We start from the raw sequence: 16,857 nt of genomic DNA on the forward strand, positions 1-16,857 counted from the left end.
AGTACATATGGATGTATTTAACGTTGCTATACTATTGCCACTGTGCCTTCAATTCTAGCTGTCTGCATTTCCAGTGGCTGTCAAAAACTGCCAACCCTCCAGACACAATCAAGGATAGATGTGTATGAGAGGTCTACTGCTGGAACCTGACGCTGAGTACATTTAGAGGAGATAGGGGATGCCCATTTTTAACAGCAAGGGTAGGATTCTGTTTTAGGACCTTACAATATCTGTCACATACTCTCCAGCACTAAAAATATAAATCAAGATCAGATGTTTTTCTGAAAGATATGGTCACAGAGAGTCGAGATGGAGAGCCCCTTGATATGCAGAGCAGCCTGGAGGATCACAAAGGTCTATTTGGACCTCCTAACTTACTATGTCTGAAAGTTTAGAAACTGGAGCTTGAAGATGGAAGCATCAGCTGCTGGCCTTTCCTGGTTGAAGATAGCATGCTCATCATTGGCCTGCTCTTCACCAGTGTGCCATTTCTTGGGTAGTGAAAGCACCCACTGTTCTCTGACCTCAAAAGATTTTTCTTTTAAAGTTTGGCTCTTTCACTAATCTCTCTGTTTGTCCTTAGCCTGACTTTTCCTGAGGCACATGAAATGCAGTGCTAGAGGCTGAAAGAATGAATCAGCAAAGCAATCCTGTTTATCTGGCAGTGTCCTAAAACAGGACACCCAAGTAAGATAAGGCAGCTGTAACTTAGCATGAAACAAGACAACTCCAACTAATTTCATCATTATTACTTGTCATGCATGTAGTATAGGGATTCAGTTTTATCAGACCCTGTAGGAACCAGACAGAAATTGAGGAATCAGTGTTATCCTGCCACTACCATTGCCCTACTACTTCCCAATGCTTCTTCAGCTGAAACTACAGACCTTAGCAGCAAACCTAGAGCTATAAAACCAGACATGTATTTATCATGCTAACAAAGTTATGCCATCATTATGTCCTTTTCTTGCACAATTACAAAAATGTGCTGCCTCCAGGACCACAGGAAAACTAATGTAAAACCATTTTGTATTGATTTGACATCAAGGAAGGAGATGTCCTCACTCAGGACACAGCTCTCTTTTGCTTGAGCTTGTGAGTGTTTGCAAGAGGGGGACAATTCTCAGCTAATGTCAACAGCCCATTTTCTTCAAGTAACACAACGTTCCCTGAGTCAAATGAGCGTTGTGGTCGTAGCTGTGGAGCCCAAGATGCTTTCCTGCCACCCCAGGTCCTTTCTTTAAACAGGCTGAGTAACTCCAGAAAAAGAAACAAGAATAAAAAGCTAAACACTTAAATGTTGTGGATTTCTGGCATGACTTTCTTCCTGCCAAAGCCTTTGTGTTTCTCTGGGGTGGAAGGGCAGCTGACATACAATGCTAGAAAGTACTAGAAGTCATCTAATTCCTGCAAAGTCAGCTTGTCTCCTGTGAGCATATCTGGACCCTCTCTGGTGCTCAGATGCCCAAGGAACAGATCAGCAACATTGATGCTGCATGTGCACATCTGCACAGCAAGCCTGTTGCTTCTCTTAACACACGCATCTGCTGATGGTTTTCCATATCAGCAGATTACGCAAAAGAGAGGCCTTCAGCATTAATAGATGCCTGTAAGAATCACCTGATAAAGAACTCCAGATATTTGCCACGATCCTGAAGTTATCCACTGCTTGATAAAATCTAGCTGTGGTATTTAGCACTGCTAAATCAAAAGCAAGGCCACCTTGTTAGTGAGTCAAGGGAAACAAAGTGCGATCTTAGCCCCCTGGGGGTATTGAGCAGTTCCCAGTGGCACAGGCAACACTATGTGAGCAAGAAGCCACAATTTGGGATATTCCTCACTTCTTTTTAATTCCTTTCAGTTTTTACTATAGACAGAATCATGTTGTGTAGTGCATCTGGGAAATGGGAACCAGCACAGAAGTTTGCCAACAGAGGGTACAGAGTTTATCCAGTTAAGAAACTGCCTGCCAGCCTGACAAACTGACGATGAATCAGCAAAATCACCAGAAAATACTCAGCAGAGAGTAACTGTGTCTTGGCAGTGGCAGGCAAGATGACCTAATATGGCTTCTCTGTTAATACCTCTGCTGTTTGCTCACTGATTCCGTGGGCAATTTAAATTCCTCTCCAAACATTTAAAAGACGACACTCACTAAGTGGGCAGCCTCACTGGGAAAACGCCTGTGAAAGTTACATCGCATGCTGTGCCTCTTGCTGGTTGCTCAGCAGATTGGGCAGTCATCACTGGAGCCCATGATTCCCTGCACAGATACTAACAGGAAACCCAGCTGGTGCTCTGGCAGCAGATGAGAGGAGCAACAAAGGAAACCAACAAAGGTTCTGTGTGTATAGAACGAGAAAATGCCCACCCCAGACAGGGTGATTATGTCCCATTGCATTAACTAATCCTTTTGCAAAAGGGATTTGCCTAAAGAACGTTTCTAAGAAGGCTCTACCACTCCCCCATTCATAACTAGTACAGTTCACCCTGTGACATGACTGATTTCCATTTCTGAGCGCTGCTTAATAAAAGCAGCTCTTACTCAGATAGAAGGACACAGTCTAGTTGGACATAAATTAGAAACTTGACATCACAAAATGTAATTTCCCTTAAAATAAACTCTGTTTGCTAAATCAGAATACTAACCTATTTGTTTTCTTCTGAGATATGACCAGCAATGCCTGTCTGACAGGCTCAGTCAGACTGCTGACATGAGGGACAGGCACTTGTTCTGTGGTCAAGAAATGAGTGCAGTCACTAAGCCAGGGAAATACTCTGTGGGGCTGATGCATCAGTTCTAGCAGGTCCCCATGCACATGAATTCAAATGCCTGCCATCTCCATCCTCCTCGGGCTCAGTCTGGGAAGGCAGCCTTGTCGTGGAATCACGTCCTTGATCTATATCTCCCATCCACTTTGCACAGACAAACAAGAGGAGATCAAATTTCCCAGCAGGATTTGAAGACACACCACTCATGACTGCTTGAATGAAAAGCACTTTTGTCAGTTAGCATAAAAACATGTGATTTAAAGAAAAGAAATCATGCTTAATTACAGGGGACAGATGTTTTGTCATTGTATAATTAAGCCTCAAATCTGATCTGAAGACATACAAATACAGAAATAAAAATAATGCATTCTAATGGGCTCATATGCAAGGCTATTGCACTGAACACATACTGAACCCAAACCTCAGTTTTCATAATAATCTCAAACAAAAGGCCTTAAAACACCTGACAAAAAAGAATCTTAAAAGTGAATGGCAATGCACAAGAACAATGCGAAAGTGCTGTAGACGACAGAAAATTAAAACCAAGAATTGCCTCTTTTATAGTGAATAATTTCCATTAAAAGTCAGATTTTAAAGCCTCCACTTCTAAGAACAGCCCCCGTACTTTTTCAGCAGTGCAAATAACTTCAATGCACCATTTATGCAGCAAAGCACTAGGAAAGATAAACACAAGAACCAGGATTTAAATAAATACTGCTATTAAAGTACAATGCCGAAACTTTTGCACATTTGCTGAACCAGACAAAGGCCAGGCCCTGTTCCAAGGAATTTTAATTCTCCATAAAGCTACATAACCATATGGAGAGGCCCCAGCCAAAACAAGGGGTTCACAATACCTTCCTCAGGGTCAGTGCACAAAGCAATCAGGCAGCCTGTGGCTGAGGAACACGTTTTGTCCTGTAAAAGGGTTATTCCTCAGGAGCTGTTACTTGGCAATGAGAAGGCAGGGGTCTGCTCAGTGCCTGCAGTGTGCTCTCCACTGGCTCTGGAAGAAGATGTCTTGAATTCTGCCTTGATGGGGCAGAAACTGGCTAACAGTTCTCACCTTATGCTCAGTGGACCCAGCTTGCAGCAGGAAGAGGACAAATTCATTCATTCCTCACTAAGGAAGAGACCTGGTGGGCAGCTATTTTGTGTGCAGCTATTTGGTCAGCACTGGCTGTCTCCCTGGTAAGTGTCTGAGAGAGTGTTTGCCCAGAGAGCCTATTCTATAGTAGAGGAAACTATGAAGCAAACTCATTCTGGTTATCTGAAGGAAAGCTTCCTTCCTTAGCTGCCAAGCACTGCTGCTGCACCTGAAAGTGGTAGCAGCATGGAGCTTTTCTCTGGCCTTGGTGGGCGAGCACAGAGCTCTGGCCAGGATCAAAGTCCTGAGGGTAAATTTCATTGAGCTGCAAACCTGGGGCTGTTGCATGTTAAAGTTCTATAATATCACAAGAACAATGAAGTTTAACCCTCTCTGATGTTACTTTAGGGTGATTAAGAGTAGATACTGACCGGTACTCTGCTGTGGAAGACATACGATTCTGATAAAGTAACTCATCCAAGTTTACTGACACACTTTGTTTATACTAGTGTTTATATTTAGTGCATCCTCTTTTCTCCTAACCCTTCAGACCTGAATAATTAGTCAAAAATTCGAGGTCTTGTAGATTGTTCCACTTAGGTGGAGAAAAAAAGGACAGAGTCAATTACATTGGTACATATCCAGTAACAAAAGCAGACTGCTTCACACAGTGCAAAAGGAAGGAAACAATCCCAAACCATTTCCTCCCACATAACTTTAAGCCTCTGTCAGACAGTGCCCACAAACTCCCTCTCCAGACATAATCACAGGGTCATTGTTTTCCATGATGGGTCAGGCTCCCTGGAAATTTTTCCAGAAGTGAGAACCACCAGTCCTTGGAGGACTGGCAGAGACAATGGCACTGCTTTGCTTTCATAAAAAAAGGGTGGAAAAAAACATAATCGACACCATATCATAGCACAAACATGGGGTGTGAGGAATTACTTGGCAGGATGTTGAGCCCAGGTACAATGGACAAATGTTCTGTGTAAAGAAACAAGTACTTGGAAAAAGAATTTTAAGTTAAAACTAGTTTTGCTGCTGTGTGATGGATTTCACAGGCTGCTACTCTGTTAAACACCAATTAGCATATTTAAGACTCATCCCTGGCTCCCATCTTTCAGGCCTCCTATACCTTTGAAATGCAGTTGTAATGGAGTTCTCAAAGCTTAAATTAGCTAACACGCAGCTTACATGCTGATTATGTTTGCATGACAGCATGCATGCACGTGTGAACAGTTACATCCTCTGTAGGTTTGTGCAGTTCACATTGCTTGCGTGTACCTGTAACATGACTGACAATGTGCCTGTGCAGTGGCTGTGGCCCCGAGTGGAATGACACACTGCCTTGTGCCTATGAAAGCCAGGTTGCAGGCAGCACCCAATTATCTGCAAAGCCAAAACCTCCTGAGCGTGCCGATTCTGCTGCTGGTGCAATTCTGCACATGCCTATTTGCCGAGAGCAAGCCCCAGCGAGCCGTGCTAGCAGAACCAGCAGCGCGATGGTTCTGTGCCTGCCCAGGTGTGAGTCCCAGCTCTGTCCCTGCGCAGAGGCTGGAGGTGCGGCCGGGCACATCACAGCGCTGCAGCACTCGGGGGGTGGCTTGCGCACCACCGCCGCGCTTTAGCGCCCGGACCCGTCCCGCGGCCGTGGCAGCGGCCAGAAGCGAGGCTCGGGATGAGCCGCTCAGGGCCCGCGGCCGCACGCGCCCCGCCGTCACCTGCCGCCACCGCCGCCCGCTCGGCGCCCGGCTCCCAGCGAGCCCTCTCCAGGCGGAGCTGTGCCGGGGCCACCGGCGCCGCTCCCGCGGCTCCCGCCGGCCCCGCTCCGCGCCGCTCCCCGCGGCCGGCGCCGCTCCGAGCGCCGGAGCGCAAAAGGAAGGGAGCCGCTGCTGAGCGGGCCCGCCGAGCCGCCCCCAGCGCCTGCCCCTCGGGCCGCCCCGCTCCCCGCCCCGCGCCCCGCTCCGCGCCGCGCGGGGCCGCCCCGCCGAGGAGCCCCCGCCCAGCGGCCCCGGCCCCGGCCCCGGCCCCCTCCCGGCGGCGCGGCGGGCGGGCGGGCATGGCGGCGGGCGGGCGGCGCGGCGGCGAGGAGCTGCCGGTGTACCTGGCGCGGCCGGGCGCGGCGGCGGCGCCCCGGCAGAAGCGCGGCGGGCTCTTCTGCAGCGTCGAGGGCGCCTTCGAGAGCAAGACCCTGGACTTCGGCGCGCTGCGCGTCGGGCAGCGCCGCGCCCCGCCGCCCGCCGCCAGCCCCGGCCCCGACCCCGGCCCCGGCCCCGGCCCCGACCCCGACGAGGTCCGCGCCGCCTCGGACAAGGAGCGGCTCCAGAACCTGTGCCCCGACGACGACAAGGTGAGGGCCGGGCCCGGCCGGCCGCGGCGGGGGCGCGGGGCGGCGGAGCTCGTCCCGGGGCGGCGGGGCTGGGGCTCGGGCTCGGGCTCGGCGGCGGAGCGGGGCGCGGTGCCGGGCGGAGCTGCCGCCGCTCTCCTGCGCGGGGCTGCGCCCGGCGGCTCCGGAGCCCGGCGCGGGAGACACGGGGCCGCGGGGCTCGGCGGCTCCGGGCGGAGCAGGAGGAGGGGGCAGCCGCTCTGCGCCGTCGTGGCGAACAGTAACTTGCAGCGAAGTCTGTGCTTGGAGGAGCTGCGGGCAGCGCGGGCTGCCGCTGGAGCTCAGGCTGTTTTTTTTTCCTGCTAGTTCTGGTTAACCAGGAGGCTCCACAGTGTCCTCCTGCGCTTCCTTAAAGGAGGGAAAGAAGGCGAAAGAAGGCTTTGCTGTCATCGTAGAGTTTGCAGAGCTTCTGCCTGCGATGTGTTATGTCGGCGAGTTTTGGAAATAGAATCAAACGATCCACACCCCATTACCAAGAATGGTAAAGCTAAGCATTAGAATAGCTGACTCTTTTTACTATGTTTGCTCTTTGTAAACCTGAATGAAAGGACATCTCCCCCTCCTCCCCCAAAGAAGGGATTTTGGAGTTGTTACTCTTTGAAGTAATCCCAGCCTGATCCTGATCTTGCATTGACACAAATCAGAAGTACCGTATCTGAAGCTGGGGACATCACGTTGGTCTGGAACTGACACCAGCGAAGGTAGCATCAGGCACAAAGTTCCTAAACTCATACCGATCTCAAAGTAATAAATAAATACTCTCCTAGCTCAGCAGCATAGATTCTTCAGCCATAGATTGAGATTGCTTGCTTTTTTGGTTCTGATCCCATATACGCCCGTGTGAGTTTGGCAGGAAGATCGTTAAGTTAATAACGCTGAGGAAATGCTTCAGTTGGGATTTCAGTGACTCTGTTACTCATTTACGTATGAGGCACTTGCTGGCCTGTGGGTCAGTGAGTAAATCTGAGGCTAAACTTTTCAGTAAATAGTAGGCATAAGGGCACTGTTTTTCAAGGATGAACAGGGGAAATAAATAAAGTCCATTTTAAAAAATGGAAGCAAAAATCACTAAATTAAATAGCAACCTTGCAGCTTAGCCTGAAGAAATGATGTGGTGATCTCAGGATTCTGCAGAAACCTCAGCTTGTATCCAGGGTACAAATTTTGACAAAATGCAAACACTTAGGATCTCGAGGACTAAACTCACCATCTGGAGCCTGATGGGAGCAGAAGCAATGAAGTGCAATGACTTGGCCTGTTATGCCTTTTGGGAAAAGCATCAGGCGGTCCTCAAGGACTGCTGTCTTCTGTAAGAGCTTCTAGCTAGGCAATTGGTTGCTTTGAGGTTTCTTCCTTGCACATTTCTTTAGTCTCTGCTTTCTGGTTTCTTATTGGCACAATATTTGGTTCCTGCTGTTGAGCTTTGCTCCTTTTACAGTCCATTTTACTGAGTCGGGAAGAAAATTAACGCTATTCCTGTCAGCACTGACCTTGTCTGTATGGTTCAAATAGCAGCTGCAGAACTGAACACTGAAGTAACATTAAGCTGCTGCTTGTTGGAAAAGAAAAGGAAACTTGTGACAGCCCGTCTGCAGGCTTTGCTCCGAGCTTCTCTGTATTAGCTGTACCAAAAACTTGGAACAGTGTCGTTCCCTTTTAAGGTCTTGACTAGACCCTTGTCTCCAGAGTTTTGTAGCTGAGGTTTTCCTTCAACAACTCCTCTCTTCCCAGTGTTTTCTACTCCTAGATTTCTTCCTCTGAGGCCTTCCGCCTGACAAGCATCAGCAACCAAGCCCTTTTAATCTGCACTTAGTGCCCGAGAAGGTGGGAAGCTTCACATATAAATGTTCTTGTGACTGCATGACCAGAAGGAATCATATGACTTTTTACTACACCTTTCAAGTTCAAGAGTGTCCCGGAGTACAACAGTCCTGATGGGAAACACCCATCTTGCATACTGAGCCACACTATGGCAAGTTAATGTGTCTGTACAACCACAAAGAGTTTGCTTGCATTGAACTTTTTGCAGATTCAGAGCACACAAAAGCTCCTTTGTCAAGACAAATTGAAATCAAACTTCTTTGAATAATTTGACAGATTAAGAAACAGAGAGAAAGGTTAAGTGACCTACCCTTGACCAAGTGACTATTTACTAGGAAAGCTGAGAATAAAGGACTTGCCTCTGCAGAAAGCAGCAGATAGAGTTTTATATCCGAATTTTTCAATGAACAAATTCTTGGAAATATAACATACCAACACACCATTTCTTTTTTAAGGGCATTAATTATAATTAAAGCACCACTATCTCTGCAGGAAGATAACTGCAATGTATAACTGCCCTGTAATAGTATGTAGTGTCACACAACCTGTCAGCATAATACAGGACCAGGTAGATGTAACCTCACTTCACTTTATTGCAAAGCCTATTGGAAGGTCAAGAACAGAGCTGTGGATTCAGGCACAGTGAAGTAATACTGCTGTGCTACTGCACAGTGTATGTTTAAGAGCAGTTAGGTGCCTTGCCTTTGCTTCATCAGTGGGAGTCTGAGCTTTGCCACTTGATTTGGGGGTAATGGCAGTGACCAGTCATTCAGGCCAGAGAGTCGGAGGCAGCTGGGGTCGGGGCTGTGGCTGTGGGGGCTGCTGTGTGCCTGCACAGCTTTCTGGACTTGCAGATTACATCATGTATTTTACTATAATGAAGTCAGAGAGAGTTTTCTGTGGCTCACAGGCAGCACCCTCTGAATTCCTGTGGTGGGGGCATTCATGGGGGGGCTGGTAATGTTGCAATACAGCCTACAGGGCTCCTCTGTTTGAGCTCCTGGGCATCTGCAGAGGCGGTGTGGCTTTGAGGAGTAGAGGAGCGAGCTTTACAGGCACAGGGTCTCCTCTGTGCTTGGTGCCTAGAAGGATAGTAAAGCAGAAGCCTGTGGTAGCCTCCTTAATGGACCTCCTCGGGGCTCAGCTGTACGGGATCCCTGCTCTCCATCCTTCTGTTCAGTAACACGGGCGAGGAGTGCTTGGCTTGTTATGCTTACCCCAGACTTCTTGTCCCATCCTGCTGCGTAGTTCTGCAGTGAAGTCGTCATTTCCAAGGCAACTGGCCGTGGTCCCACAAACAGGGGATTGCAGCTTCGCCGCAGGCTGAGGCTGTGCTGTCAGCCAGGCTGCAAGGGAGCGGGCTCTAGCTGGAGGCAGTGGGGCGAGGCGCGCTGCGCTGAGCGGGCCATGGGGACCCTCCCACCAGCTATTGGCTTCTTCCCGGAGGTGGCCGGCACCATGCAGGCCCTGTCCCATCCAGTTGTGTGACACCACTCATATTGTTTGTGCTAAATCTTGGGATGACAGAGGGCTGCCTCAAATGGAGAAGGAAGATTGAGCTAACTCTGTTCTTTCTTATTTTTTCTTTTTCTGACACTCGTAAAATTTGCTATGACTTCAGCATTCAGCTTTTTTTTTTCCATTGCCAGTAATTTATGGCAGAAACTCCAAGCCAACAGCAGTCTTTTCCTTACTAGCAAACTTAGTGTGATCTAGAAATTGCAGTTGTGCACGTCCTTTTAGCACCATTTAAAATCTTGTATTTATGCAAGTGATCATAAAGCACTTTGATGGCATTGATTCATAGCCTCCATACCACCCCCTTCAACAGAGAGCTGAGGAAAGGTTTTTTTTATTTCTCATATTTCTGTAGAATATAGGAACAAACCCAGGCCACTGAACTAGTTCAAACAATGCAAATACAAGAGTAAAACCTATATTGTAATTCCTGGGGTTTTATGCTAAATACACTCATTTTTATTGAAAAAAAATCTTGCACATCTTTTTTTTAATTTAATTTTATTTTTTTTAAGAAAGCTGTTGCCTGCAGAACAATAACTGGTCATTTCTTTGGCTGTTAATGACAGGATACAGGTACTTGCCTGCACTTACACAAAACTACCAAGTTTGTTAAGCTGTCCTGTAGGTGGTCAGAGCTTTGCAGGGATTTAGAGGGATTCTGGCCTGTTGGTGTAAAAAGCGTTGTGTGCTGGGAAAGGAGTTTATTTCTATGTCGGTGACACAGTTTAGCATGCTCTTTGCCTTTGCGAACTGATAGCACAAAAGAATATTTAAAATGCAGAGCCAGTATTATTTCCCCCCGCATTTGACAGCCAATAATATGTCCTAGCTCTGGCACATTTTATGGAGGCAATGGGGAATCACCATGCAGGCCATGAATGTCACAGTATGCAGCATGTTCTAGTGATGGCTCATTCCAGCAGATAAGGGAGATGATGCTTCCATTAATACTGTATATGTGGTCTCCAAGGTTGACGGAAACCATAGCAAGATGTGCACATGCAATATTTCCTGATCCTGCATGAGGAAAAGTCTGTTCTCATGCATAGCTTCCAGAGTAGCTGAGATTGTTCCTCCACTAACCACAGATCAGCAGTGGGCTCGCTTATTACTCTGCTGGGGATGCCACAAGAAAAACACCTGCAGCAGGAGGTGACATTGCTGATTCAGTAGCTTTGCATCTTTCCTCTGAAGTGTTTCTGGATGGTGCCAGCCCAGCATAGTACAAGGGTCTGTGTCCCTGCCCAGCTGCTGGTTGTAGGGTGAGATGCAGAAACTAAGGGCTGATTCCCACGTATCTGTGCTTGTAACAGATCGTGAGCCATTTCCTGGGTGATGGTTACACAAGAACTTGCTCAGCTACAGGGAAGGGGACAACGATGCTTTGCCTCTGCCCTGTGTGGCTGGGGGCCCTATCAAAAGCCCTTCTAAAGTGTGGCTTCCTGCAGCCGTCTGCAGGTCTGAGGCTCCAAGCAGAAGCTGGAAGAAGCGTGTGGCTTCCTCACACAGCACCTCACTGTAGTGGTGCCAGGGGGTGGTCACGTACCGTGAGCATCCCAGCAGGTAGCATTTCATCAGTAACCAGATTTTGGGAGCCAAACAAATTCTGGATGAGCCACATGGGTATTTATTGTTGTCATTGCAAAGTTGCGTGCAATTGTTTTTGCAAAGCACATTTTAGAAAAGAGTAAAACAATGAAAAAATTCTGAATTGTAGCTAAACATTTTGAGATTCACAAAGCAAAACTCACTGCTTTCTCATTTGAAGTTTTTTTGCTGTGTTGGAAATCCCTTCAAGCATGTTGTATGCACACAGTTGTAAGTGTCAAACACAAGCATCAGTGGGTTTAAATTGAAGTGTTGTGGTTTGACCATAGCAGATTCGTTGGCTCCATCCTAAATTAGCTTTTCCTTTTGTTTTTGTCTAAGAAGTCAGCACTTCCAGCAGGTCAGAACAATCTGGCCCTGCTTGCCCCGCAGGGAAGAAGAGTGTTTGGTGAGGTGAGAGTTCTAGAGTACGGGGCTGCAAAACGTAGGTGCTAGAGGGAGCGCTAACATGGTGTTGGCTCCCCTGTGCCCTGGCAGCCCTGTCCCATGCAGTGTGTGGGGGGTGCGGGCAGTGTTGGCTGGGCAGGGCCGGGCCAGGGGTGGGTTCTGCTCGGGAGGTGTCGTAGCTGCATGAACTGGGGACAAGGAGACCTGCTCGGCAGTCACAGCTAGCAGAACATGAGGAAGGGGATGGAGGAGAAATGCGGCCTGTGGAAACCTGCAGTAGTTCTTGGGATTTGCAGATGTTGGATATCAGAGCAAAGTCAGTAGTTTTGCAGGTTAATGGAGTATGAAATCTTAAGTGCTTTGCCCAAGAAGTTGGTGCCACTCTTACGTGGTGGAAGAAAAAATGAAAAACAAATCAGAGGTACACAGTCCTTCAGGTTGGTTTAGAAATGATGAGAAAGCCACTGGAATGGTACCAGCTAATGCCTAACCTGACAGAATTTATTGAACCATTAAGTCTGAAGAAAATAGCCTGTAGGCAAATATTAATTCATCCCCCAGATACCAAGACCCCCAGTCGTCATCCTGAACCTGAGCGTGGATGACAGATTCCTTCAAGAGGTGGTAGTCAGTGCGTGAGTGTGTAGACACTGAGCCTTTTGGTTTTTCACCAGATCATCCTGGGACAGTCAGTCCATGCCTTTTCCACTGAATGCAGAAAGCCCAACAGTGTGTGACCTCCTGCCTTGGTTGTTTGTGTGGGAGATGGTAGATCCCGTAACTGATGTTGGGCTGTCTTGCCTGTGAGCAGCCAAGCTGGGGGGGATGCACCCTCGGGGACTGAAGTGCTGAGGGAGCCCCAGGTGCGCTCTGGCCACCACTAGTGGCAGTCTTTATGCTTAAACACTAATGGGTGTCATATCAGAAAAAAAACAAGCAGGTGCTGTGTTTGATTATGTTGAATGTGCTGGTGGCACCGGCTGATTTTCTTTGGTACTTTTTTATGGGTTTGCCATTTTTGTGGTTCTGTAATAATCCAGCTCAGCACAGGAGTGGGATGCAGGCTGCCCAAGGCTGCTGGGCCACCCAGGCCCGCATTGAAGCTATTGAGGTCCAGGACCCACGGGTGTTTACTACGGCCTCTTCAGACATGAGCTCCTCCCTGTCCTGCACAGCTCACGCCTGCCCTTTCATTCCTGGCTTCCACTGGGCAGACTGGCCATTGCAAGTGACATGAAAGCAAGGAGGTTTTGGAATTATAGAATCACAAAATAGAATCATAGAATGATTTGGGTTGGAAGGGACCTTAAAGATCATCTAGTTCCAACTACCATGCTAGATCAGGTTGCCTGAAGTCCCTTCCAGCCTTGTCTTGAACACTTCCAGGACTGGGGCAAGAAACAAGCCCCATTTGTGATGGAAACGAACACTGTGAGACCCAGAAAAGTTATTTCCTCTGTGTGGCCTTCTCTGCAGAAGTGGTCTGAGTGAGTGCAAAGCTGGTCACTGACAGTCCGCCCTAATCCCGAGGAAAACCATAGTGGAGACCAGCTAGAGCTGTATTTGCTCTGATGCTTAACCTCAGGAGCAAAGTTAGGAGTTTCCCTATGTAGACCCCTTCCATTGTTACCTCTGCAAAGAGGTGGAGAAAGTTGATTTTTCTGCTGGGGAGCAGTTTCTATGGTGGCCAGAGGAAACGGGAGGAAGAAACAAAAACCAAACATGCCGGCAACTTCCTGGAGACAAGGCTGAGGAGCTGGAAAATACAGCAGTGCCTTGGCTGGCTCTGCTGGGCTGGCTCCTGGTGGTGGGTTGGATTCAGCAGCACTGTTCTCATCGATCCGCTGGGACGAGCTGAATACCATTTTAGAGCAAGTGGGTTTGGATCCAGCAATGGGTGTTTCCATTCAGCTGAGGGGAGAATAGTGGTGAGGCTGAGCAGAACACCCAGACCTTCTTTCTGTTCCTTGCACTGCACGTGAAGGGGAAGACATCACCTCTGTGCCTCTGTGTCATGGGCTTGGTCTGGCTCCTCTGCGCTCAGAGGGAGTTGAGTCATTTCAGTGGAAATCCAGATGCTCTTGTGTAGCCAGAGTTCACCCTGTGGAGAGAGCAAAGCATGCAGTGGGAGCGATACCCCTCCAGGCTCGGTGTTAGCGTTTGGCCAGAGATGGGCTTTGGTGGAGACTGTGTCACCTGTCCCGGGCCCGACAGGAGCCTGGCCACCCTAGCATTGCTGGACGGATCCTGTCCATGCTCAGTGTCAAATAAGCTGTGTCCCGTGCAGCCGTGGGGATGGAGCTGTCAGAGGGCATGGAGCAGTCAGTGCAGGTGAGGCCAGGACCCTCCCAGCTGCGTTGCACCAGGCATGGGTCAGAGGCTGCAGTGCCGGGGCTGGGGGGTCCCCAAGGGACTGGCCCAGCTCTCTGGTGACATCCTGTGGAAGGAGCACCCTCGCCAGCCCTGAGCAGGCTTGCTTCGGGAATCCTTGCCAGGGATACGAGACCATGCAAGGAGAAAAGCAATTCTTCTGGCTAGGAATCAAACCTCTATCTGGGCACCCCACGTTTTTTTCTGCAGGTGTGGCTGTATGCTCTGCCGCTTCTTATTCTTCATCCTATTGTTGCTTTAATCAGGAACGCACTTTCAAGTTTCAAGCACTCGTGTCCTCCAGGGTCATTTACAAATTCAGTTTTTGCTGCCACATTTGATTGTGTCTGGCAAACCCAGTGCCACCTTCTTGCTCTTAGGTTTCTGTCCCCTCCCTTTTTCCCTTGTGTCATTTCTGAAATGAGTTTGAGAGCTGCCTCCTCCTCTCTGGGTCCTGGTGGCTCATCCTGTGCAGAGGTGTGGGAAGGGACCAGGGGAGCAGCTTTGGCTGCCAAGCTCCGGGAGGCTGTGGTTGTGTTAATGCTAATACATTAATGTTCGTAGTCTGTCGTAAAACCAAGGTGTACACACTGCTCTGCTATGCTCTGTGCATTGCTGTTGTGTTTCTAAAAGGGGAACTGGAGCAGGCAAGGTGCTGCTAATGATGGTGGTGGCACTGGGCAGGGTGATGAGGACAGCGGCTCCATCCCACAGCCTGTGAGCTATCCTCTGGGCTGCCAGCCCTTGCCCAGCCTCTCCCTTGCATGGCTCACTGAGCTCCCCAGGAGAGGAAGAGCACTTGCTGAGCCACCCAGTTCAGTGTTCTGCAGGACCAGGCTGTAACTGAATTAATAGGCCTTAAAGCAGCCGTCACTCATGTACACATATTAGCATATTCCATTTGACATGTTTGATTTCAACTTCATTTGTTTCTGGCAAAGAGAAGAACTAGCTCACCCTTGCCTTGTTGCCTCCTCTGCATGCCTGCCTGCTCAGGGGTGCACGGCTCTATTGCTGTGATGCAGGGATGGGTCTGTCTCTTGCAGTTTGGGGTTTGTTCAGCTCTCAGAGGCCTTGCAGCCCTGTTGGGCCTGTGAGAATCCTCGGGGACATTTGTGAAAGCAACAACGTCCTGTCTGAGTGAGTGTCAGAGCTGGGGGCTGAAGGCAGACTTGCTCGTGGGGTGGCTGGGCTCCTGAAGGATTTAGCACTCATTTTCCTCAGGGAGTTAGTCCCATAAGTGACTATTTCCAGAGTTTTGTCTCTTTTGAAGATAGCAGTTAGGTTCTGCTGTCATTATTTGAAATGTAGTTTTGTCACCATCTAGAATAGAGTAGAAATAGAACAGAAATTCAAAGTGCTTTTAAAATTATTATTCACTTCTCTCCCTTTCTCTCTTTCTCTTCTTTTTTTTTTTTTTTTGGCTATTTATCTTAAGCCTGGCTGGTTTTTCCAGCTGAAATGTGGTTAGGTAGGTGTTCATTTAACTGGTCTGTGGGGAAGTTGCTCACTGTTGGTGGGAATGAGCTCTGTCCCTGGGAGCAGCAGCCTGGAGTCCCCTGCCTGCCTGCGGCAGCCTCAGAGCAGGCAGGGCAGGGCGTGCTCTGGAGCTCAGTCTCGCTGTGCCTCCGAGCACCGGCTGTCCGAGTGTACTTGGGGGAAGCAAGGCACCTGGTCACTCATGAAGCCTGCAGACTGCCGGGCCTCTCAGCTGCAACTTGGAGCAAAAGCCCTCGGTGAAGGCTGCGTCAGGGTCACCCACCTTCCCTCCATCTCTGGCCCTGTTTCACTTCAGCTTGGGTGAAAGTTAGGAGTCCTGTCAAATTGGATAAAGCTAACTAGTATTAGGCCTGTTCTTAATTGCTGCCTGTGAAGAGCGTAGGGTAGTCCACAGACCTCTGGTTGTCCACAGGCTGGGAACTGCTGTTTCAATAGGGACGTTGTCTCGGTGTTTGGCATTGGCACACTGGAGTTGCTATGGGCTCCTGATGGTCAAGGGCAGCCCCCTTCAGGGACTTCGGCTTTTCTGGAGCCTCGAGCATGTTCTGTGAAGCAACATGTCTGCCAGGCTCTGGAGCTGGTTCATGAGGGTTTTGTGGATGGCATCACTGGTAGCCTCACTCCAAAGGAGGAAGAAAAGAACAGTCCTGAAATTACTCTGGCTTCTGCTAATCCTTAATAAGACTGCAGATAAATTCTGGCTTGAACAATTGCCTTACCTAATGTCAGTTTGGACATGTGATTGAAATCATGTGGTAATCCAGCTGGGGTGGAGTGGCAGTAATACCCAGTGCTTTTAACATGACAGTTCCTTGAAAACGTCAAGTCCTGACCCGGAAATTTAGTTTGTTTCAGGCCATACATCTGTTATTTTTTCTCCTTGTTTCCACTGCCAAAGCCCCAGTGTATATTCTATGCAGGATAAAACTAAGCAGAGTTGCTCCACTGTGGAAAAACTTGTGTCACGGCCCCCCACCTGCCTTGTACAATATGGAGGCTGTCTCCTGCTGCCTCTTGGCAGACCTCATGTGTGTCCAGCATGAACAGCTGAGCCTCAGATTCCTTCCCATTCTTGTCTGCTCCTGAGTGGGAGTTTGAGAGGCTGCAGAGCTCCATGTTGCCTCTGGGAGATGGTGTAGATGGTGGAAAAGCCAGTATGGCTGTAAGTGTTTTTCAGTAACAGAGCCAGTGGGCTTTCTTCCCAGTTTCCTCTCACTCTGGCTTTCAAGTTGAACGTAAGAGAATGGGACAGCTGGAGCCAGCAGCACTGATAGTATGGTCATCAAACACTTGTGAACACTCATTGCACGGAGCTGGACACTCCCACAGAAGTAAGGGTGACCCCAGCGATGGGGAGAGGACAGAGTGTGGAGAGAGCCACAGGTCTGGGTCAGCCACCCCCTTC

General features: G+C 49.0%; 1 protein-coding gene across 2 annotated transcripts in view; it reads left to right on the forward strand.

The window, feature by feature from the left end:
* The window catches only part of DPYSL3 (dihydropyrimidinase like 3), a 57,085-nt gene that overhangs the window by 15,229 nt on the left and 24,999 nt on the right, over positions 1-16,857 (forward strand). The window contains exon 1 of one of the 2 annotated variants that reach the window (XM_067005420.1): positions 5,902-6,209. The exons of the other annotated variant lie outside the window; for it this stretch is intronic. Coding sequence (XP_066861521.1) covers positions 5,919-6,209 — 291 coding nt within the window. The 5' untranslated portion in view covers positions 5,902-5,918. Of the gene's footprint in view, positions 1-5,901; positions 6,210-16,857 lie in introns of those variants that run through there. 2 annotated transcript variants of the gene reach the window in all.

Source organism: Anser cygnoides, chromosome 14 (genome assembly GCF_040182565.1).
Source record: "Anser cygnoides isolate HZ-2024a breed goose chromosome 14, Taihu_goose_T2T_genome, whole genome shotgun sequence".
Lineage (NCBI taxonomy): Eukaryota > Metazoa > Chordata > Aves > Anseriformes > Anatidae > Anser > Anser cygnoides.